General features: G+C 37.6%; 1 protein-coding gene across 1 annotated transcript in view; it reads left to right on the top strand.

The window, feature by feature from the left end:
* The window catches only part of ARHGAP10 (Rho GTPase activating protein 10), a 123402-nt gene that overhangs the window by 34128 nt on the left and 64661 nt on the right, over positions 1 to 24613 (top strand). The window contains exons 5-13 of the mRNA XM_009702351.1: positions 913 to 1014; positions 4098 to 4208; positions 6304 to 6408; positions 10327 to 10456; positions 12118 to 12224; positions 13910 to 14004; positions 17832 to 17913; positions 19025 to 19067; positions 20359 to 20424. Of these exons, the coding sequence (XP_009700653.1) occupies positions 913 to 1014; positions 4098 to 4208; positions 6304 to 6408; positions 10327 to 10456; positions 12118 to 12224; positions 13910 to 14004; positions 17832 to 17913; positions 19025 to 19067; positions 20359 to 20424 (841 nt within the window). The remainder of the gene's footprint in view (positions 1 to 912; positions 1015 to 4097; positions 4209 to 6303; positions 6409 to 10326; positions 10457 to 12117; positions 12225 to 13909; positions 14005 to 17831; positions 17914 to 19024; positions 19068 to 20358; positions 20425 to 24613) is intronic.

The raw sequence follows: 24613 nt of genomic DNA, 5'->3' as shown, positions 1-24613 counted from the left end.
AATGATTAGCGTGTTCTGAATATGATTTCAGTGTTCATGAATGGAAAAATGCTCTGTTGATCATAAATCATTACAGTTCAATAGTACAATGAGCTTTCTGTAATTTTGCGGACTTCTGAGAAGTATATCAAACGTCCCAACCAAGATACAATAAAAACTTAATCTGTAATACAGGGAGTCTTCCACGGAAAAAGAGAATTTGTTCTAAATGTAACCTATTGTCATAGAAGCAGCTGTAAGGAATGGATTATTTCAACAGTATTTTTGGTGTTAAAGAACATTGCCATTTTGGGGGTGAGAACTCCTAATGCTTTAAATTATCCCATGATCTTCACTCGTTTCCTAGTCAGAATTGTGTCCCTGATGTTTCTAACATGACAAGTTACATTTACACAGTCTACATCTTGCATTTTGTTTGGATGGATGTTTCTTCCTTTGTGTCCCTTCATACTGTTTCTGTGAAGTTGAAGCTCTTATTTATGATTTAGCCACTTTTTTTGGACAGAATTGTCAATGACCTTAAATAGAAGTCTTGCGTAATTGTGTAACATTTAAGTAAAAATCCTGTAAAAAATATTTAACTCTTTGAATGTTCTTAACTGAATATTTATTCAATATAATCAAAATACTGACACTGGAAATATAATACTGCTTAGCTCTGGAAACCAAGACTTAGAAGATGTAAGCATTCATGTGATAAGCTTCACCATAAGGATACAATGGGATTTCGTTTCCAGATAACCTTTAAGTTAATTTTAAAAATGAGTTGGAAATATACTTTTTATTAGTTATTGGAGCTACAATAACTTGTTTGTCTTTGCTTCTGATGAAGTAGAATTTTGAGAGAAGAACGGAGGAGGCCTTTCTTACATTTTTATATGTAAAGGAATGTTACTTTGTTTCTGTGTCTAGGAGGAAAAGAAGAAGTTTGATAAAGAAACAGAGAAGAACTACAGTTTGTTAGAAAAGCATTTGAATTTATCAGCTAAGAAGAAAGAGCTGCAATTACAAGAGGTATTGTTGCCTCACTTTTTTTTTTATGCAGGCTAAAGGCTTTTGAATAGGTAAATATATTTTATGTAAATGCAAAACCAGCATTCATAGTGGTAAAAGAAAAATTTTTGTCAACTGGGAAGGTTGGTGAGAAAATCAGTATTTTCTGAACTTAGTGGTGTATCCCTACCGTTATCTGAATCGAGGGCTTTACTTGGCATGTGTATGAAGCACTGAACATCATGTTAGTTTTTTTATAGAATTAAGGGAATAGGAAGTGCAAGTATGTGAAAAACTCTGCATTTCTTATGAGGCTTTACCATATATGTAATTTGCATTGCATGCGTTGACTAAGTGTCCTGTGTTAATGCTTAATGCAAAGTACAGCAAGACTTGTATTCCTGAAGGAAGGGGTTTTGTGTGTGTCCCCCCCCGCCCCCCTTGTGTTTTGAAGATCTGTTTTCTTCAAGTAATTGTACAAAAAAGTTTGTTGACAATTCATAACTTAAAACCAGATCTGTTTTGCCTGACATTCCTTCGGTCCCTATGGGTTTATTATCATCATCCTTATTTATAATAGCTTTTATTTCTGGAGCAACAGGAAATAGTACGGGTGAAGACAGCAGAGAAATCTTGCAGAGCCTTGCTGTAGGCAGAAGGATTTTATCTCGGAGAAATGTGATTATGTCAGAATTATTAATGCTTAGTCTGTTAATACCTTGTATCATTAAACACTTAATGTTTTCATCAGAGATAACTTTTCTCCCTGCCCTCTACCCAACCCCAAATAATCTATGCCATTTTTCATAAAAAATGGTTAATGTAACTGGCAAGTTAGCTGGGACCTTAAGAACTCTAATTGTTCTCAAGTTTCTCTAGGATGTTACTTCTCCATACTGTTTGCAACATAGACCCTCATATGCATAAACAAGTGTCTTTTGGGGAGTTGAGTTGTCCTGGTGAAGTTAATGGACATTGCTCGTGTGTCAGGACCTGTACTTTTATCAAATTGATCAACTGCCAAAGAACTCGATGCAGAAAAAATGAAAAAGTATTAACTACGATCTCTTACTTGATGATAGAGAGAATGATATTTCTAAGTCTGAAATGAGACCTAACCTCAATGGAAAAATACAAAATGCTTGCAAGAGGCATTTTGAAGCTGTATCAAATATAGTCTGAAGTTTTAAAGCATGTGTGAGTTTTTAAGCAATTAAAAAAAGGACTTGCAGCGTGTTGTGCTGCAGTGTCAGAGTGCTAAATAGGAAAAACTTTCTTGCACAAGCTTAGAAAATAGATATATATAATTGCACGGGAGCTTCCTATTTTAGTATTATATGTGGCTAGTTGTGTCAGTTCCTGAATGGAGTAAATAAAGGATGCAGGTATAAATTTGACAAAAATTTGATGGAAAAACATGCCATTTGTGGGGTGTGTCTTAGATTAACATAACCTTTAATGCTCTTAGTGGAGGGATATTCCTGAAATCTCACTGAGACATGGTGTGTGTCTTATTTCTGTATTTCTTTGGCAGGACACAAAGTACAGTGCAACAGTGAGCGAACTTGCTGGGTGCAGTGGGAGGCTCATGCCTGAAAAAACTGAGAGATATGATAATTTATTTACAGGGAATTGAGAGAAATTAATAAAATGGCTGTATTTGGTATTGTATTCTTGAGGGGGGAGGCAACTAAAATAATAAACAACGAAAAAAGAAAGAAGAGAGTAGAAACAGGCTTATGTGGGGCTTTGGTATGTATAGGGCGGTCTTACTATCAAATAGCCACATGTCCTAGTAGATCCACTTCGTAGTCTTTTTCTATGGCTACCCTTCAGCACATACAAAATATATCATTAGAAGCTTTGCTGACAACTCAAACAATTCCTGTGTTGCGTGGTTTATAGGGTGCATCAAAATGACTTGGCTTTTTGAAACACATTTTCTTGCTGATATGCATATCAGTGCTCTAATTTTTTAATGGCATTTGTTGTTATGCTCCTTTAACTGCTGACAGATTTCTAGCATAGAGCAGCAGAGCAAAGCATGTCTTAAGGCAAAACTGTCTTAAAGCTAATTTGACTTATCCTCTTAAAGCGTAGCAGTCGCTGTTCTGCCTGAAGGATATGGTCTCAGTATTTAAGACAGTCTATGATAGTAAGTCTAGTCCTTTCACCTAACCCTTTCTCCATTCCCTTGTGTAGTTTAGTGTAGAAGCATTTGGTATTATCACATGGGCAAAGACTAAGTGTTAATCACTTAGAGTATCCCTTTGTAGCCTTTCTTTAATGTATTTTAATAAAGGTTTCCATTACTCAGTTCTTGAAATTTTATAGTTTAATGAGAGCACATGTACCTTAAATAATAACTTAATGAAATATACATGTATGGTAGAAAGTTTAATATTTATGTACAGATGAATGGCAGCTGAAATATAACTGTTCACTATCAACATGGTGTTGGCATTTCAGCAAAGCAGAGCTAAAAATCAGCTACAGCTAGTAAGGTTGCATTTTTAAATATTTGATGCTCTGTGGAAACTTGTGAAGAGTCTTACCAATGAATTAACTTTTAAAAATTGCTTTTCTTGCCAGTCAGAGTGAGCACAGGTATGGGATGGGTACAAAAGCGTTCTGGCTATTTACAGCAGTTATTTGGGTTAGAGAGTAAAGCTTGCAGTACCAGCAATGTGGTTTTCAACAATAACATTTTCTTCCTTAGTTTGACTGGAGAGATGATTTCCCCCTTTTTTAATGGAAGACGCTGCTGCTGCTGGCCCCCTCTCTCTGTTTGGGCAGGCACCTTTTCAGTTCTGTTAAAGCAGTGCACAAGTACCTGCTCTGCTGTATTTGGCTTGGATTCCATGGAAAAGAAGCTTGAAGAGGTGTTATTGGAAATGTTTCTAAAAATTTAGCCTCATGATTCAAAACAACATACGTTATCTAGTAAAAGGGAATTGCTGCTGCCGTTTAAAAGTAAATGAATGAGCTGTGTTGTAAAGGAACAAATCCCAGTCTGGAGAAAGTTATCGCTTGCCACTTGTATGCTATACATGTGTCATTTTGAAGCTGTCTTTGAAACTTCATTAGCTGTGTTCTGTGTGCAGGCAGATAACCAAGTGGAGCAGAATAGAAAACACTTCTATGAGCTGTCCCTCGAGTATGTATGCAAGCTGCAAGAGATACAGGAGCGGAAGAAATTTGAGTGTGTGGAACCCGTAAGTACGAGTGAATTCAGCCTACCCTGTCATTCATAAGGGACTGAGAAGGAATGCAATTGGACAAAAGCCAAGGAGCTCTGTTTTCTGGGAAAACTTATGCAATCGTGTGACCTAACAAGAGTGCTTTAAAGTCTGTTACATCTGTGCAAACTCCTACTACAGATACACTTAACCAGGCATCTCAAAGCTTCCCTCAGTAATTACAGTTGATTTGGGTCCATTCATGTTGATTTTCAGAAAATGTGTGAAACCATGTGCTATGCTGCAAAAACCTCGATTTATGGTGTGAGTTAGAATAAAGGATTCAAGATGATGATATTGGGGTCAGACTTTTTGCATTTGTTTTTTTTTAACCACTGAAATGTTATTTCTGACTAATGTAAGGAATTTAATTTTTAATATGAAGGTTGCACTTAGAGGCCTGTTAGTGAAGAAGTGCAGATATAAGTTAATTTGGGGGTGCTGCTGGCTAAAAAGCTCATTATGAGGTAGCCTGATATATTTGATTTCAATGCAATTGAATCTGTGCAGAAATCAAGAGGTTCCACTGAATTTCAGTGAAAATCATACATGTACTGACCAAACTTACTTAAATCTCTGAGAAGAGCTTATTCTAAAATTTTCTGAAATGTGCATTAACATTGTAGTATAAATGCAACTTTATGAAACAACAAGAGAACAGTAAGTGTAGTACTGAGATAAAGGGAGAAGGGATTGTAGAGGTCAATTCCATTCACTCACGCTCTGAAATCTGTGGTTTTGGGCCAAGTCTATCCTTTTATTCTGATACAGTTATTTTAATATAATAATGAAAAAAAATCTCACATGACCATAATCAAAGTAGTTGGTCATTATGGAGTTAATGAGCGCTGTATATTTTAATATAGCTTATTGTGGTATGAAAAAATTGCTAAAATCTTTAAGTGGGACTAAATTGCTTTAAATATAGTAGTATTGTTCAGGGAATGGGAAAATGTGAAAAATAGTTGTGTGGGATTTTTTGGTTGTTAATAAGTTGAAGTCTTTTGTTTGGTGGTTATTTTGGTTTTGTTTTTAAAAAATTTTCTAGTTTTTTTTTTTTTTTTTTTTTTTAAATTCTAAATAGTTTTGGATTCAGTTCTTGTGTTTCAAACAATTTGAAGTTTCCTCAGAGCCAGGCTAGGGTAGTGAATCTTCAAATTATGCTTTTGAAACATGTCCTTTTCTCTTTTCTGAAAGCTCCCTCCGGATGGGGCTGAACTTTATGTTACTCAATTTGCATTTGAAGTTTACACTAGGGTAGTAAACGGAAATTATTTGGTACCAAATTCTTACCCCTTTCTCCTTTGTAATACTTTAAATTATGTGGGTTTTGCATTTTTTAAAATGATTTATTTGCATATCACTTCAGAGTTTTTTAAATCCATTCGTCAGTTTGCTCTCTTTAATAGAGAATTGTTCTTTCCTGTGTCACTCGTTTCTTTCCAACAACCCGAACTAAACAGGAGAGGTAGACAGGACTGCACCTCACCCTGCTTCCCATATAGTATAACTCATTCCTTCTTTTAAATTAAAGCACTGAAGTCAGAAACTGCAACATGGATCACTTGCTGGCTCTGACAGAGGGTCAGATCTGCATACAAAAGGCAGTGATGGGTAAAGTTACTGAAGGGAGAGCTTCCTTTTTTGAACAAACCAGTTGACTCTGTTATGAAAATCATCTCAACGTGGTCATTAGCAGGGAGGGGAATGACCAGGGAAACAGTGACTAAAAGTCAGAATGGTCATTGCCTCCTTGTGCACAGATATTTATTCCAGACGTCATTGGTATCAGAGTAGCTGTAGGAAAACATTACGTTTGGGAGACAGATGATATACATTGCCTATGGTCAAATTTAAAGCAGAGATCGGTTGTGAAATTTCAAAGACAGGACCACGCAAAAATGTCAATGTACGTAGCTGATCATTTGGATCTAAATAGTTATTTGTAAGTTATAGACATTAGTGGAAATTTGTTTAAAAATAATCATTTTGTCGTCTCTGATCTTTCTGAAAAATCATATTCTAGTAAATGGAGTTTTTCATTCTAACGAGTCTTTTGTTTGTGTTTCAGGTGCTGTCATTTTTTCAGGGTTTGTTCACTTTCTATCATCAGGGATATGAACTTGCTAAAGACTTCAATCATTACAAAATGGCCCTGCAGATAAATATACAGAATGTAAGTTGAGATTGATATCTCTGTCTTTTCTACTTCTTGGAGTAAAATCGCACACTTAACAGTAAATACCGTGTCTGTAGTGCCGCTGGTTTCCTCGGGGGTCAGTGGGTTGCCTGTGACCCGTGGGGGTGCAGTGCCATCTCCTGGCCAACCAACCACATCATGGAACAAGGCATCGCTAATTCCGGTGTCGGCTTCCTCATTTCTGATACTCCTCTAAAAAACAAACACCAAGTAAAAAGCCTCACTCCTTTTTCCAATTTTTTATTGAGACCTAACGCAAGGATTATCATGACAGAGTTTTAAAACGAATGAAGTATGTTAAACTGCATTCAAGCACGGGAGAATTCAAGGTAGGAAAATGCCAAGGTTCTCAATGATTTAGGTGTGTTTGAGTATATGGTGGTCATGTCTGAGGGTCATTGCTTGATAGGGCAATACCCATAACTAAGAAAAGGAAAGAAAACCAGCTGGGCTTATCAGCATTTTTTTGACATCTCTGCCAGCAGTGTGACTTGGAGTTTCTGTTTATCTTGAAGCAGCCCTTTCAGGCAAGAACATCCTTGTCTGTTTGGGGGGCAGAACTATATAAGGAGACTCGGTGTTAGCACCCATGGCATATTTGACAAAACAGCATGTCCCTTCAAGGGCAGGCTAACCAGGGCCCACCGCTAGCTAGTGTACCCTCACACCAGATTGCCCAGTGTGATCTGCTCAGGACTGGGAGAGCAGGAAGCAAGGTGACAGGCTGAAGCAATGAGACTGCCAGAATCACTAGTCAGATGGTCCGTTTGCTTCCTTGAGGTTTGTTGAAGGATAGAACTCGCTCAGAGGAACTTGGATGTGCCAGAGGCCTGTCAGTATTGAACAAGGCATGTACCTTACTGCAAAGAAGCAATTCATGATGGTGCCTCTGTTTTATTCACCTCTAAGGGCACCTGGAATTAAGACACAGAAACTATTTCTCGGAGGTTGCAGTCTATTTTTAGAAATGGCTTAACTGGCAGGCAGTAGCTGGGAGGCGGGAAGGCGGAAGAGAGGATTATGGTTGTTGTATTACATAGTGACATGATTCATGTGTCATGATACCATTCCTTTCATTTTCTTCCTGTATGTTTAAGTCTCAAGTTTCCTCTTGAGCCGTTGTTTGGTTTGAGTAGGGGAACCGAGTAGTGGTAACTTCAGAAGCAGGCTTTCCTGGCAGTAGTCAGTGCTTATGGAGGAAATTTCAGGACAGACTTGCTGCTTCTGTGTGCTTAGCTTAACAGAGTGAGGAGCAGCAGTGGACAGAGGGGAGCTGATGCAATCAAGCAAGAAATAAAACATGAGAGAGAAGCTGTGATACAGTTTTGAAGAGCTGGATTTCAGATTACTGATGGAAAAGAACCAGTGAAATGGTCTGAAGAAGTGATGAGCTGTAAGAAAGCAAGCTAATATCAACAGCTGCATTTTCAATTGACTGAATGGTATTACAGCATGCCCCAGGAAATCCAAAAGAGATTGAGCATTACAGCTCAAGTTTTATGAATAAATAGAAAGAACAACCTGGATTTCAAAAACCTCTAGAGAGAAAGGGGGCAAGGCTTAAAAACTGTCTTGAGATAAGAGGAAGCATCTGAAAAGATCATGAGAGGACATGACACGTTCTCCACTGTGTTGAAAATGAACAAAGCATCCCAAAGGAAAAATGAACTAGGGCTTGGCTGTGGTACAGCTGAGCTGCTGGCAGAACACTGGATTGATATGTTAGAAATTGAAGGGTACAGGAGTCGGTACAGAGAGCCGAGCTGGATATGGAGAGTGATTTGAGAGTTGCCAGCATAGCTGTAGTAATTGCCATTCCTTTTAATTCAGGTCATCCTTACTTTGAGAACTATGCTGTGGATTTCCTCTCCACACCCTGTCCCAGACCCTGCCTTCCCCTCGTTCCCCTCAAAACAAAAGAAATTAAAAAACCCCTCAACAACTCAGCCTTGTAGCCCAAGCTCCAGTAAGCTGATTTTTCCAGGAGGCTTGTTCTCTTGTAAAAATCCTGCCTCTCCAACTAGATTCCCATGCACTCCCAGGACTTTTCTCTTATCTCAGTTTTGTGCCCAGCCCCATGCAAGGATCCTTGCAGCCTTGACCATGCTCTCCTGCCCTGCACTCAAACCTGGCCTTCCCTGGGAAGAGGAGGCATAGCTATGCTGGTGCAGCAGTTGTGGTTGATCCCTGGTTAAGCTCAGCTTTGTCATAGCACAAAGGGAGACAGAAATTTTCTTGAGGTTTCTGGAGCCCGTGGTGCTCCATCCCACCATTCCAAGGGTGCATTTCACACACTTAGATTTGTGATCACTGCGCAGCTGAGACAAAGATCCTGGTAGGCTCATTTAAAGCATTTAGCCTGAGAGTAATCAGTGCTGAGGCAGGAAGTTTTAGGTATGAGCAGTCTGTCACTATTCATGTTTTTGCCTTTGTCCTGACTACAGAGTATATGTTTTAATGGAGTTGTTCTAGGAAATTGTGAAAAGTTGCTTAGAAAATTGTTTGGAGCCTTGGAAATGAGTTTATGTGCAGGGTCTAACTCCAAAATTTGCAAGCAGATGTGACTTCAAATTGAGATGATGGATATGGGAAGGGTTCAGAGTAGTTGTTCTTAGACATCACCCAAAGAATATCGTTAGCTTTCCTCTATAAAGCATATGGGTATGGATGACTGCTCTGACTGGCTTTCATGGACAGTGTTTGTGCCCATGAATAAACTCCTTCCAAGGATAAATCTGGAATTTGTATGTACAGATGGCCAGTCAGGAGCGTAGTGTTAACTTTGTCTATGTACAAGGGTGGATACTTGTTTATATTCATGATATATTTGTCAGTGCATGCTTGTCCTGGGGAAAAAAATAAAACGGGTTAGGCAACACTTTCAGAAGCTCATCCATTTTCAGAAAAATAAAGGTGCTCTGAAGAAGCAACAGGACACATAAGCATGCATCTGGAAGTATGTGCTTTCCTCAAAACATGTGTACCAACTGGGGAAAATAGCAGCTTGGAATTTAAATGTATGTTTTCAGTTTGTGCAGTCTGGGCAAGTGAGTATGTGGAGAAAACTAGGTATTACCATGATTGTTTTGGTTTGGTTATTTGCTTGTTGGCCAATTGCCAGTGTATTTCACACCAAACTGAAGTTTCTTGTGTCAGATGTGAGCTGCTCTGTTATTTTCTCTAGTCTTGTTGCATAATTTGTGAATGGTATGGTTACTTGCTGATTGTTTTTACTAATATTCTAATAAATATTTCTCTTGCAGCTGCTTGCAAACTTTGGAATGAGTGACATTCAGGAATAATAATCAACTGGTCTTTGGGTTTGGTGTGGGGTTTTTTTGTGCGTGTGTTTTTGTTTTGGTTTTCCCCCCATGCTTCTGCTTGTGTGTGATCAAAACATTTGGCATGTATATAGTCTCAACTTGTATACACTGTTGGTGACCTTCTTGCCACTTTTTCCTCAATAACCACAGAAAATCCTCTCCTTCCTGACAACTAGTAAGAATCTCGTGAATTAAGCCAACATCTGTAGCAATATTTTTCTAAGGAAACTTGAATATTTGAATCCAAAGTCATTTTGCGCTCAGTATTTCACTTCTTTCTGAACAAGTCAGCTTATTGTTTTAGAAATCTACTCTGGCAGTCTTTGTGTGCTTCCCACAGTTACAACAGCTAATATCACGCCTTCATTTTGTGTGATAAACCACACCTTCATTTTGAAGAATATCGGAAAACTTGAAGAGTAAACCTATATGGAAATTGTGCACTGACCATCCTAAAATGGCCTGAATCATTCTCTCATTTTATAAATAATTATTATAACTCTTATCTGCCAGGAAGAGTAAACCTTTCTTCCACTCTCTCTACTAATGGATTTTTGCCATCTTGTTTTAGACACGAAATCGCTTTGAAGGAACAAGGTCAGAGGTAGAGGAGCTCATGAACAAGATTAGAAGAAATCCTCAGGAACATAAAAGAGCAAATCACTTCACAATGGAAGGCTATCTCTATGTACAGGAAAAAAGTAAGGTGTATTTTTGTATTCCTATAGTGCCCATATTGTGCATACAGGCAAGTCTTATTTCTACAGGTAACCAGAAGATGCAGAGAGTTTACAATTCATTAAAGAATCATCTGAATAATTGTTCAAAGTTTCTAATGGCAGCGTTACCGTGGCTCATAAAAAGAGCATGGTGCTGAAAGTGTGACAGTTCTTAGCAAAGGTGACTGAATTCAGGGAAATTTTGTTTGACCAAAGGATGTATTTCATGTTATTTTTAATCTCTTATTAATGACCTCCCCTTGAACTGTCAAAAATTTGTTGTCAGACAACAGCATGAGTTGTCAAATTAACCTCTGAAAATTGGGATAGTTCAGTGTGATGGAAATGACTGTCATTTCCTTGGTTCAGTGATAGGCTTCCTAATTGTGATCATAGCGTCAAATAAAGCAGGCTATATGCTAGGTAGCTAGTGTTGAAAATCTTGCTGTGAAGGTGCATGTCACACAAATCATATCCTATCAATACTTTGGAGAATTATAAATCTTTCTCACTCTAGTAAAAAAGCCAAATAAGATACAGACCTCTTGCTGCTCAAGGAATGACCACAAAGTAATTTTTTTTAAATAATGTTTTTTAGATGTGTGCCCTTATAGAAAGTTTTTTTGCTTATTCTGATGAGAGATTTTACTTTTATGATATTTAATTGATTACTGTTTAAGTAAAGACTTCAGTAAAATGCTTCACAAATCGAAGAGACTACAATATTCTTGATGGAAACATTTGTATTGCATTGTTCAGAAACAAGTCTTAAGAGAACTAGCAGTAAAAAATGAGAAAAATCATTATTTAATGAGATGAGTTCACTGGTCTTGGATATCACGAGCTTTGGAATCAGCTGCAAGGATTCAGAAGACGTGGCTATGCCTGAAACCAAGTTGAGGAGGAACAGGGCAGTGAGACCTTCCAGATTAGGAGCAGTGAAATCCTCTGTTGGCTTCAGCCACTTGTGAAGGGCTTCCCTGATACTGTGGGGCAGAGCCCTTCAAAAGAGAAGATTCCTTTATAGACCTTTTTTTAAAAAAAGTAAATTAATAGAAGTGAGGAGATACAGAGGGTCAGAATCTTAAGTTTTAACAGTTAACATTAGGGTGCAAAGCTCAATAATACTGTATGCAATAGGCTGGGCTCTTAAGTGTATTCTATGTAGGATGTGCACTGATGCATAGTTAGGAGGGAGTTTTGGTGTCAGAAAATGTGATCAGACCTTAATCAGTAGTTAACGTAGAGCTTGCAACACAGGTGTGTTAACCTGCAGTTATTTAGCTTCAAGTTACCAAGTGGAAAACTAGGTTTCCATATTCTGCTTAAATAAAGTTTCCAAGGGATATTTATTTTATAGCGAAAAATTATTTTGTCTGCAGTAGTGAGACAAAGATATGTAAATAATTCTTTCCTTTTGTCATTAAGCGTAAGTGTGAAATACTACATCTATTAGTTTTTAGAATAGGCAGCACTAGTTAACATTTGTATTACTTTGTATAATGGTCTTAATTCATACCTTTGGTTTAAATACTGCATTATTAGCAATTAAGTAGGACTCTTAAGTATCACTTGGAAAGCAGGAGAAGAAAACATACAAACTGGAAAAAGTACATACTATTTAATGCTTCCGTTTTATGTAGGGCCGGCTCCCTTTGGTTCCAGTTGGGTGAAGCACTATTGCACGTATAGGAAAGAGACAAAGAAGTTCACCATGATCCCATTTGAACACAGATCAGGAGGGAAAGTTGTAAGTATATTTTTATATTCTCCTTTTATACTTGCCCTGTATCAAGATCAGAGGATGAGTCAGATAAGAGATGTCAAGTACTTTCCCTCTCTACCTCCTTGCCCCTTTTTTTCTTCTTTCCTCATGCAATTCAGTCTGCCATTTAAGGACATTAACCTCAAGTAACGGACGGATTATATATAAGAATTCTGTAGACTTTTCTGTTGCTTCCTTTTAAAAGACCACAGAACATGGTACAGATAGCATGCAGTGTTTCATCATTTAGAATCTGGTTTATCCATGAGGCATTTAACTTAAAGTATAGATCAGGAAAATACAATAGAATTAGAAGTTTCTTTCTTACATGCTCCAGTCAGATTTTTCGTTCAGAGATGTAAGTACTAGAAGAGGGACTAGAAAAGAGGATTTTAATAGGAATATAATTTGTACTGACAACTGAATGTAATTTCAGATTTCTCTGATAGCATCTGAAATATTCATACCCAAGACTCTGTTGATCTTTAAATGGCTTTAATTCCTATTGAAATAGTTGGGAATTGAGGGCACTCAGCACCTTCAGAGATGACGCATTAAATGAATGCATTAATATGGATGAAATGCATTTTGTTGCAAGGCGAAAGGATATCTGAGGCTGGAAAATAATGCTTGAGTCAGTATTCCTGTAATGCAGCACCCTGCCCTATCTTCAGATTTGGTTAGAAAATCACGTTGTTGGAATTTTATCAGGGTATTATATCCCATTAGTTTGAGCAGAGAGGAGATGGCTTTCATAATTTTGAGGGCTGTGTATATTTACAAATGTATTGAATTTGGAAGAATCTTTCAAAAGCTGGAAAACCTGCCATACTGAAAATTGGTGGCATTTGGCTTCCTTAATCATTTCAGGACTTCTATGAATTTTTTGACTGATTTACTCTAATTGTAATAAGCCATTTTAGTTTTATATAGTATGTGTGTAAGCATTTGGCATTCTAAAACACTTAGGAAGATATTTTTGTTGTATTAAAAGATCTCCCATTTTGAAACCCACGATGCAATTGCTCCTTCAGTGACAACCTCCTGTGTCTGGAGATGTTGAATAAAACAAGAAATAATGAAAGTGTACAGTTAATCCTGATTAAATCCAGTACAACTCAAGCAGCATTCGCAGATGAGTTTATTTGATTTCTGAATACTTTAGGGTAAAATATGATCCTGGTGTTGGTTGGCATTGAAGAAAAAACTGGTTCTGTAAGACTGAATACGGACAGTAAAGAACACGTACTTTGTTCTAGTTACTGTAGCAATAGCCTTTACTACAGAAGTTGCTGTGTCTGATGTGAAATGGGAAAGTGTGGGACTGGAGTGTGGGAAGCACGTACTCATTGTGTGCTTATTCTGTAATGTGCAAAATCTTTATAGCAAAATATTTTTGTTTAAATTACTGTGGTACTGTGTCATGCTGTAAAGTACCAGCTCAAATGGACTCAATATTTTTGCATTTATGTCCTGTAAATGACCATGGAGTTTATGTGCTATTGTGCAGAGACCTGAACAGCAACCATAAGCGAATTCTTTTGCAAGTGTCAGTTTTCAGTATAGTTTTGCCATTATTTTAATGTAGATTTACCTTACTTAGTTTGTATAGCTGGCTTACTGAAGCTGTCTGTTACTGTGTCAAGCATATAAAAACTTTCTTTTCACAGGGTGATGAGGAACTATTCATCCTTACCTATTGTACCAAAAGAAATACAGATACTATAGACAGGCGATTCTGTTTTGACTTAGAAGCTTCAGACAGGTAAGGACTCTTTCTAAGTAGTGGTTAACATTACTGTAATATACTCTTGTGTTTTCTTCTTATTTTTTCAATGCTTATTCAGACTGCCAATGGGAAACAATCACTGGAGGAGCAGGCAAGCACTGCCACGGCTAACTGGATTTTCCCTCCGTTGTCTGTAGCAGAAGCAGGGAGTACCTAAACTGACATGTAGACATTGTCTGAGCTCATATAAAAGCATAGAAAAAACTACAGAAACATTTATGAATTGCTGTAATCATAGTGAAGAAACGTGGCTTAAATTTAACTACATATAGCTATAGTGAAAGACTACGATCACAGTAATAATTCGTAGAGTCATGACCGTATTATATCACCAGCCTGCTTTCCAAAATGACATGTTGCTGAGGGTTTATGCTGGATTTTCAGGTTGAAAATAAGATCATGGGGATTTTGAGGCTTTTTGTGGCTGGTGTAATCATCCAGTGTGTCTTGAACATTGTTGCCACTGCCTTTTTGAAACACCACCATTTTGTTGCTTTATTTCAAAAGAGAAGAATTGCTTATTTATTTCACTCAAAGGATCTTAAGTATGATAAATACTGCTTTTCGTTAGTGTTGTAGCCTTCCTTCATTTATGAAAGTAAGAGAATCTAATTTAACAGGGTACTGCACATAAATACGGCTGTGGTAATGCCACGTTCTTTTGGTGCAGATTGTATCTGTGCAGAACAGGATCATATCTAGCATTAAATGCTAGATATAAATTGAGTTTTTGCATCCACCACTTTTGAGCTGTTTTTAACGAATACATTTGCTCCTTACTTATACCAATTAGTTACATTCTAATTTATCATGTAGTAGATCTTCGGTTTTATAGTTGTTTTTTTTTTTTCTGATCAAATTCATAGTGCCCTTCACTTTAAATGCAATGTGACCAATGCTGTGATTGCTAGTGGTCTGCAAATGCATCTGTGATAAGGATGCCATGTCCGTGCACAATCTTAGGTCAGAGGCTATGCCTAGCTTGCGTGGCCAGGCAGACTGGCCTGCCTGAGGCATGCCTGTTTCTGTAACAAGCAATGGGTAAAGGAATGCGAAACTACCACTGCATCTGCAAACTTCCAGCTCACGTGGCGGATGACAAGATACTCATTTACAGCTCAGGTGGTGTTTGTCACAAGTCTACAGCACGGTTTGAACTTGCATTTTTGATTTGAGAAGGATGTGGCTTAACTATTCTAGCACTGTGTCCCAACAGTAGGAAAAGGAGTAAAGATTTAAACTCTTTACATGAGCTCATCTCGCGTCAGTGTCTTGGTCAGTATGAGTAACAGGTTTCAAACTGAGTCTGATAAAGTTACTAAAAAAGTACCATGAGAAATGTCAGTCTACCCCCCTTGGGGTGCCATCTTTGCCTAGTAGGGTATCTGGAGTTTGAACAGAGATGGATGGAGCGCAGTGTTTCCTTGATCCTGCAAAACATTTTTTTGTTCTCTTCTCTGGTAAAAATGGGAAAAATCTAATCCATCTTTCTGTCCGGATGTAATAGACACAACTGGTCCACTGTGACCTTGATATCAGACATTTTTCTTTTAATAATGTATGTGTGTAGTACTGAAGATGTTCCCATGGAGATTAGTTCTGTGCTGCTGGCCATTAGCTTGTTTCCTTGGTATCAGTTCAGGGCACACTTATCCCTCGGCTTGTCCAAGTTAAAAAATAACGTACAGATTGACAGCTGGCCATGGGGTTTTCTTTGTTCCTGTGCTATGGAAGGAGGCAAGGTTGTAAAATTTTAGGAAGGACTTTTCAGTAGCAAACATTCAGCCTTGCACATGACTTGAGCATAGTTTGGAGCTAGAGGAATATTTATGGGTTTTTCTTTTAAAAAGAAAGCTGAGATGATTCTTTTTTCTTTAAATTCTGATATTTTTGAGTATAAGCTCTGAGAGTGCTCGGCTATATCTCTGGAAAGTGATATTTGTTGTGTTTCTCGTGCTCCTTGTTTAGTTGAAGGTGACTAGTGGTAAATGTAGAGAAACTTAAATCTTAAGGAGACAGCAGAGATCTTTTGGGGTAGAATAAAAACTTTTTATTGATAAAGAGCATTATCGTTCTGAAATACTACTTAGATTTTAATTTTACCAATACAAGACAAGGAGGAGGGAAGGCTTTGTGACTTTTGACTTTAATTTGAAGATAAGTAATGTTTCGTGCAGCATATACAGAGTTTGATGTATTGCCTCTGGGTGATACTCTTTGATACCTTGACAGTTACGATTTTAGTGAAAAGAAAGTAAGTTTGCCCTGCATAAAAGTAACTAATTTGGTTTTAGTTTTAACTAGTAAAAGAAAGTAGACAAGAAAAAAACAAATCAGCATGTGGGTTTTTTAGTTAATTTAGCTAATTACTTAGGGTATTTTTTTCTACTGAGTGATTATCTTTGCGTGGTTATAATGGTTGCAGCTCTGCACTGCTAGCAGACCAGTTTGTATTGAAAAAAGCTGGTATGGCTTGAGAAGCTGCTTTGCTTATTGTTACTGCTAGTACCGGTATTAGCTTGTTTTAGTCATAATGGTTAGTAGTTGCAGAAATTAAGGCAAGGCTTCCCTCACCCACTCTGAGAGCCCAATGTCTATCACTGAGAATAGTAAGAGATTCCATTTTTACAGTTTAATAGTCTCCTTGCTTTAACTAATCAAAAGAGAATTACTTGCTTCATTGCTGCCATTTCCCAAAGTTGATGGTTGGGTCTCCAGAGTTTAGACTGGTTTACTAAAGGCTGTGTGCATGCCTCGTCCTCGCATGTTGTCTGAAAAGAGATTTTGAGCAGGAGGTATTTGTACCTGTAGAGTTTTACGCTGCAATTAAATTAAGTGGGTTGATAAAATTTATGGCAAGGTGAAAATGAACTAGAAATGTCTCTAGTTGTAAAAATATGAACATGGTGTGTAGACTGTTACAGTTTTAAGTAAAAGTGGGATTTGTGCTGGTTTTCTCTGTGCTGTTGTTTTTAGATAACATTTTCCCCTGCAGGTATTTTGCTACTTGAAGATAGATTTAATATATGAGAGAGAGGAGAATGTTATGAATTAGTTCTCTCTATCCATCTCTATATAATGAGATTTACAAATTTGCCAAAAGTATTGGCAGGCTGAATATAATGATTTTTTTAATTGGCAGAAAAATAATTACCCAAATAACCTGTTCTACTTTTCACTCTCCTTGCTTTGTTCACTATGCTGAACAACACATTACTCTTTTTAGTTTCCTATTATATAAACACAAAGGTAGATTTATGTTAATCTCTGTTCACTAATCCCCGAGTCCCACAGTTGTCCATCCTTGCTTTTTAGGAAAGTTATAATAGTGGAGTTTTGTAATGGGATGCTGCGTCAACACTTGATTATTTTCTATAAGATATTTACTGGAAAACTATAACAATTTTTGCTGCTCTAAAACTGAAGACTACACATTGAATAAGTTGACAAAAGCCATTTTTTATGTAACAGCACAGCAACGCAAGAGCAAGTTTATTTAGAAGATTTGGTAACTCCTAGAAAGTTTTAGAATCAACAAGCTATCAACAATGAGCTGTTTCAAATAAGTAGTGTGCAGATTACATTCACTTTCCTTTTTCCTCCCTGTCCTCCCTATTCCCTACTCTGTGTATGAGTTTTATACCTTTTATTTTAAAGATGAGCAGTGTTCAGTAATTAAGCAAAAAAACCCAACCCTGACTGTTAGGACAATGGGCTTTTGCTTGTAGTTGGAAGTAGAATTTAACAAGACTTTTTTAGTTGCTGGTGAATGCAGTTACTCTGTGTGGTTGGTACATTTGCAGACCTGGAGTTCCTGTGACCATGCAGGCGTTTTCTGAGGAAGACAGGAAGCTATGGATGGAAGCTCTGGATGGAAAAGAAGCTGTAAGCATCTTTTTTTTTTTTTAATATTAATTTATAGTGTAATTCTCTCACCCCCTGCTTCCTGATCCCATTTATACTTTAATAAACTGGGATTATGTAGTTTGCAAAATGATAGATTCAATGAAGAAAGAATAAAAGCGAAGTAAGACTCAGAAGAGATGAGTAACTTAGTAAAGCTCAGTGTAGATAACTCTTAATGCTGGTACGAGATATTTGTCCTTGCAATGACAGCGTCGATTTTTATAAATGGTTTCCCATCACAATGATGATATTGGTATTCTAGAAAATGTCTAGTATAAGTATGTCTACTTAGCCTTATGCTGACATACTACATTCCAGTGGCAAGACTTGTGTGAGTTAGTTATATGGTATTATTTTTTTTTCTACTAGATCAAAAAAATCTTGTAAAAAAATCCTTGTACTTGAATTTGCTTAATTTCTGGTTCACATCAGGAAATGGGTCTGAACTGCAGAATTGAAACACACTGCAGATTATTCTTACAATCATAAATGTTGTATTGGTCTTGCGGGCCAGAAATAATGGGGTTTTCTACTCAATGGCACAGTCATGTGTCTATCCCTAGTAGTCGGCTACTGGCAATTTTAGCAGTAAGTTATGTTGTAAAAGTCTTGTTTCATCTGCAGAGGTGTTTATTACCATCACATGTTGTCTGAGCTGGACTCCCCAGTAAGCTTACAACTTCTGGGAATGTCGAGCTGGGACCTAACTCCCAGGATTCATCAAAGCAGTTCACAATGATTTGAGTGAACTTGAACTGTGCAAAATTAACCTGCAGAGAAACACAGGGACATGGAGCATGTAAATCACAGTTAATTTCAACGGCTATAACTAACATTGTTCTGCTCCCCAGGTAACTGTATTTGTTGAGAATTTTTTTAAAATTTCCCTCCTTAAAAAGTGCAACTATCTACTTTGAGGGAGCACAGACCTCTGGTCCTACTGTTAGAGCTGTTGTAGTTAGAGGTGATATGTTCTAGCTGTGAACAGCTGTGTTTGTGCCTACTGGGCATTAAGACTAGGGGGTGTCTTGTTTCTGGTTTTGTAAAATTCTTTAAAATAATTTATGTCTTTTTACTCTCTTTGCGTTAGCTGTTCATCAATTTGAATAGAGCAAATGCAAAACGAGAGGGAAGTAAGTATTTGAATTACTATTAAAGCTGATTATTGTTATCATTTTACAATTGAGAAAGGCAAGGGTAAATATTTTTCTGTGGATCCAACATAATTAAATATTTTTAATCTGGAGTTCTGAATATACTTTGTGGATTTTTGTAATTAATGGGTTTTCACAGTAATGCAGCTTAGTACATACATAAGAATTGTAGGACTGGACATAAGCTAGAGAAACAGTTTTGGGTTGGGTTTTTTTTTTTTTCCATTAACTTTATGCTTGAAATTGACTCAAAAAAGAGTTAATTTGTATGGAAATGCATTGCAATTTCTTAATCCAGATTGTGTGTACACATCTGTTAGAATGCATAAGTATGGTTTTAAAAGCAATCACAGCTGAACGTAAAGGTCAGCAAAAAACCTGAATGCCTGTATTTAAAATGTAAACCATAATATGGAAGTAGAAGAGATGGCCTTCTTTAAACAACATTAGCTTTCTTCTGTTAGCAAAGTATATGAGAGAAGACAGTTATCCTTCTTGCATGATCAGGCAATTTAGGCTTGCTTTTTTTAAAAGTAAATTATTGGTTAAAGCTGGATCCTGGTGTTATTAATAGAAGTTTTTCCACAGATTTTTATTTTCGTGGTGCAAGACCGGATCCCCAGGACCAAGCAAGCCAGATGTTTAGGGGCAGGGCAGTTTTGGAATATCAGCTTTTAAAGGAAGTTTTGATGTGAAGAAAAAGAAAAAGATAGGAACAACAAAGGAATGCTGAATCTCAGCTGTTGTCCTGTTAATGCATCTGCTTTTATGTAGTCAGATCATTAACTGCTGTGAAATGATATACATGTGTCCTGTATCTTTAGTGTGGGAATTTCTTTGGCTTAGGGTAGGCCTCAGTAAAAGCCCTGCTGTTGATGATTATGTTTTTTCATCATAAGTACTTCCTTGTCCCACTTGGTTAACTCTCTCAGATGTTGTCGATGTTGCAGTAAGTACTGTTAAATTCCATTTTGCATCTCCCAACATATGTACCTAATCAGAGATCCTGTTCTTCAAAGGCTGCTGCTGTGAACAGATTCAGTGACGCCACTGCCACCAGAATGAGCCTTTACTTGGGCTAGGCAGGGTTGTGAAGGAGAAGAGGGGAATTTCTCTAGAAAAAGCAATGAAATATTCCCGTTCCAGGATATTTACAGGTTTGCCTGAGAAGTACTAGCTATGTGATTAAGTCCGACCTTAGTTTTTAGTGAAAAACATAATTGTAATGCTGCTTTAAAACGTTTCAAACATTTTTTTTTTTTCCTTGTAGGTGCACAGTTGGATAAGATAGGGTTCACCATCATCAAAAAGTGCATCAGTGCTGTTGAAACACGAGGTAAGAATCAACCCACCTGTTTTCAGAGGGGTTGGAGTAGCTGGTCTGCTCTTTGAAGAAGGCCTGTGTGATCTAGTCTGCTGTGGATCTCTGGGAAAGACTTAACATGGTAGATATTACACTGACCAGGGTAGGAGCTTCCTTCTGTCCAGTCCCAGCCTTTTATGTTTGGCCTTCCCTCAAGAAGTGTGTTTTCAAGAAGTGCTCAGAAGCGGGTAATAGCACCTTTTTTGACAAAGGAAGCCAGTGTTTGTGTGCAACAGCTGAGGAAAAAAACCTGTGTCTTGTAGGCAATTCCTGTACCTTTGCTTTGCTGTTGGAACAGACTAATTAATTTTAGCATTCCGTTTGTGGGCTTTGGATGGAGGTTTTCCGTTTAGTTACTTAAGCCAGAAGAACAGAAGCTGAGCAAGCAACTGAATAACAGAAAGTACTGAAGTACTTTTGGTGGAGTTAGTCTGACACCAGAGACAAGGATGCTGTCAGGCTTACTGTTGCATATACTCATTGTGGTACCTCCAAAACTGGAAACAGAAGAGAAAGGTGAGTATGCAGGCAGTATTCAAGAGGTAGTCGGGATTGTGATTGTGGAGGGACTCTGTGTCACCGACCTTGTGGAACTTGGGCACTGGATATCAGCTTTTGATATTGCTGCCATGTGCGGCGAAAACAAGCCTTGTGTGAACGTGCTGAAATGTGAGGTGACCAGCCACTCTGAGGCTCACTGCGTTGTATGTGGTATTGTGTGGAAAGCCTGCTTGTTTGGTTGTGTTTTTTTAAAAAAGAGGTGAAGAGGTGAAAATAGATGATTGGTTATGATGTATTTCTTACTTTGTTAAAAGAGATGTTGAAATTTCTCTGTGTGAATTTTGTTTTTCTTCTAAGTTGTTGACCTTCATTCCCACTCCCAAAGGGGAGAGTTATGATTTTTCAGGAATTATATATATATTTTTTTCCTAGAGATTTAGCATTGCCAAGGGCAGAATGTTTACCTCTCTCTTTGTATCACAGTCCAACTTCAATGAGATAGCTGAACAGAAGAATGGATTGGTCACACTTCCTATCAATGCGCAGGGTCTTACTTAAAAGCAGTGTCTTCCATGTATGCACTTACTATACAATATTATTAGTAAGACTGAGCAGCTCTTGTGATGCTGAGAATTTAGCATTTAAACAGAAAGAAGCATCTGAATTCCTTTTTCCTCTTGGACTTTTTTGTATCAGTCCTGTCTGATGCATTAAAGATGTTATTCCAGATTAGACCATATTCTATCTGGTGTTATTTTTGTTCATTCTGTTCTTTTGAATATTTTTCAAATAAAGTTTGCTTCTCTCATCACTTTAAAATTTCAGTTACTGGCATTTACAGTCAGAATATTTCAGCTGGGAAACACTGCAGATAAAGCTGGCATCCTACAGATAAGTTGCCTCCATTGCAAATCCCTGCTTTGATATAGACTGGATCTTCTCTTTGCACTGGATGAGGCAGATTTTATGAAAAGACTGGCATGTGGTCATGTAATGAAAGGCTGGTTTTGGTCTACAGCACAGTGACTGGCTACCTTACAACACCTTATGATTCTTGCTCACTGTAAGCAGTGTGGAACACACTATATTTTGCTTTATTATCTATAAGTGTGTTCAAATAGTTTTCTTCAAGCGGTCTTTTTTTTTTTTCTTTCATACGCTGCAAGGAAAGTGAAACAACAACATAACTGGAAAAACTGTGAACAATTTCTTCATGAAGTGGCTACGTGAAAAAATGTGTTAGCTGTGGGGTTTCTTCTCATGGCTGTGGGTAGATAGGTTAAACCGAGCGATGGTTCAAGTCCACTCTGTCCTTTATGCGTTGATTTAGGGGCATGTAGAAGGTGCAAAATATATATGTAACTCCACCTAATATTGTTGTTCAAGACAGATGATAAGCTTGCATGGGTTAGAAGCATGTGTCCCCATAGTGGGATCTGCCCTGAAGCATACTTGGAACAGAATTAAAGTTACCAAAGTTAGCGGTGATATTTCCTGTCTTTGGAGACCTTGCAGCTTCGCTATCCCTTGTATACAGCCTTTGTAAAACCTGCAGTCAGTAGAGTGCTTTGTGGTAATTACTACCAATGAAAATGACTTTTAGCTATTAATTTTGTTTTGGGGAGTATTTAAGAAAAAAAAAAAAGTATTCAATAAATATTTCTTTTCCTAGCTTTTCAGGAATGGGTTTAGGTGAGGTACTACCTTCCAGGAACTCAGCAATCTGCCTAGCTCTATTTCAATGAACTTGCTTCATCCGTTGCATTTCAAGTTCTCATTGATGATTTTCTGTTTAGTGATTCTGAACTTAACATCAACTGCATGTTAAAAAAAAAAACCCAAACAAAAAAACCCTAACAAACGAAATCCTAACTTCATCCATGAGACTAACTGAAGCATTCCTAAAGGATCAGTTTCTGTTTTCTGCAGAACCTGCAGGACTTTCTGCTGATGTCTGCTGAGCTAAACAAACGGAGGGCCGGGAGAACATTCAGTCATTTGCCTTGGAAGGATTTGGCCAAATAGTTGTATAATGAAGAAAAAAATCCATCTTTCAGGCTGCAGATTTTATACCTGTGCTTATTCTTAAAACAATTTTTACTTCATTATTTTACTGTAATGATCACACATCAAAGGCAAGTTATGTTCAGGAGAAGAAAACAGGACAGATGCCTCTTCAGAGACTGTGCTTGTGTGCCATGTTTTTATCTCTTTTAATCATAATGGGTGTGAGGTTGGTGTGGGTGGAAAGAGAGGACAGTCTAGTGTGGGTGGAAACTGAGAATAGTCTTGTCATGTCATAGCAGAAAAAGTCTGGTTTTCAGAGAGAGAAGAGCATAACAGAGAACATAAACTTGTCAATGGCTGGATAATTTTTTCTCAGTTACGTTCCCTTTTATAAAGTCAAGAAGGAAATTATTTGCTCTGAATGAATAGAAGAATCAAAGGCAGTGTCTTGGTTAAAATGCATGTAAGCTTCTGATTCAGTGTTGCCTTTTAAAACATTGGCTGTGCTTTACCTGGTAGGAGATGCTGAGGCATCGAGATATACAGCCTGTCTCTCACGTACTGAGCACGATGCTGGTTGGATGTGCACTGGTGTTTTGCTCCGAGAGAACATTTTGAGATTCTGTTTGGAGTATTTTATTTATAATTCTGTACTGAGAATAACACAATAGCGTAAAAGTTTATAGAAACATCAGAGAGCTGTTTGCTCTGGTAGTAAAGACTCTGTGCATGTTTTTGTGTACAAGTAGTTGGTTGTACCTTCTGTGAGGACGTGATAGGTGTTTGCCAAAGCAGTGTTTGTCTTGGTTTTAGAACTACTGGAGCCGCTAATCTGAGCTGCAGAGCGAGATGGCAGCATTGAGCTGTCTGTCCAGCCCGTCTGCCTATGAGACAGAAAGAAGATGGTGAAGAGGAAGTAGAAAACCTTTTCACGTAACCAAAAAAAAAAAAAAAAATCTGGCGTTGCCTCGAATTTAGAGTGTCACTTGTATGGCTGTTTCTGTACTAAGGCGTCTGATATAAAAAATTGTATTTGCGGCTATGTTACTAGTCTGTGTCAGCCGCAGATACAGAATGCCAGCCACAAAGTAAACTTGCTTACATACCTTGCTTACAATAGTATAAATCAACTATTTTGCTTACAATACCTTATTTTTCCAAGCATGTTTCACAAATTGTGTACCTGTGCCAAACTCCGATATCAGACAGCCAAACATCTTGAGATGATGTAAATATGAAGGAAACTATGCTGCAGGGCTTTACCGCTCAAAGTTGCCAATAGTGACTGGTTGAGCTGGCAGACACAGCGTTTGAACTCCTCAACATTTTTTAGTCAGTGGTAAGCTATTCCTTGGAATGAGTCATCTTGTCAATTGTGTTCTGTAAATGCCAAGCATTATCAGTCTTGGATGTGCTGGAGATCTGAATTGTGCAAATTAGATCAGAAATAGTACTGTTTCAAACCAGGTTGTGTATTTTAAATAAAATGTCATTTAAAGGTATATGTAAAGGTATCATTTAAAACTATGTTGAAATATTAATTCCTCTTTGCACTTCTTGATGTCTGCTAGCAATTAGCTGTGCTTTTTTCAGGTTGATGAATTTGAAACTGATCAATTATCTGATAATTGCTGTCACAGACTCATGATTGCTG

This window comes from Cariama cristata, unplaced genomic scaffold, assembly GCF_000690535.1.
Source record: "Cariama cristata isolate BGI_N322 unplaced genomic scaffold, ASM69053v1 scaffold1226, whole genome shotgun sequence".
Classification (NCBI taxonomy): domain Eukaryota; kingdom Metazoa; phylum Chordata; class Aves; order Cariamiformes; family Cariamidae; genus Cariama; species Cariama cristata.
The sequence above is the reverse complement of the archived record's forward strand: the minus strand, read 5'-3'. Positions and strand labels throughout refer to the sequence as shown.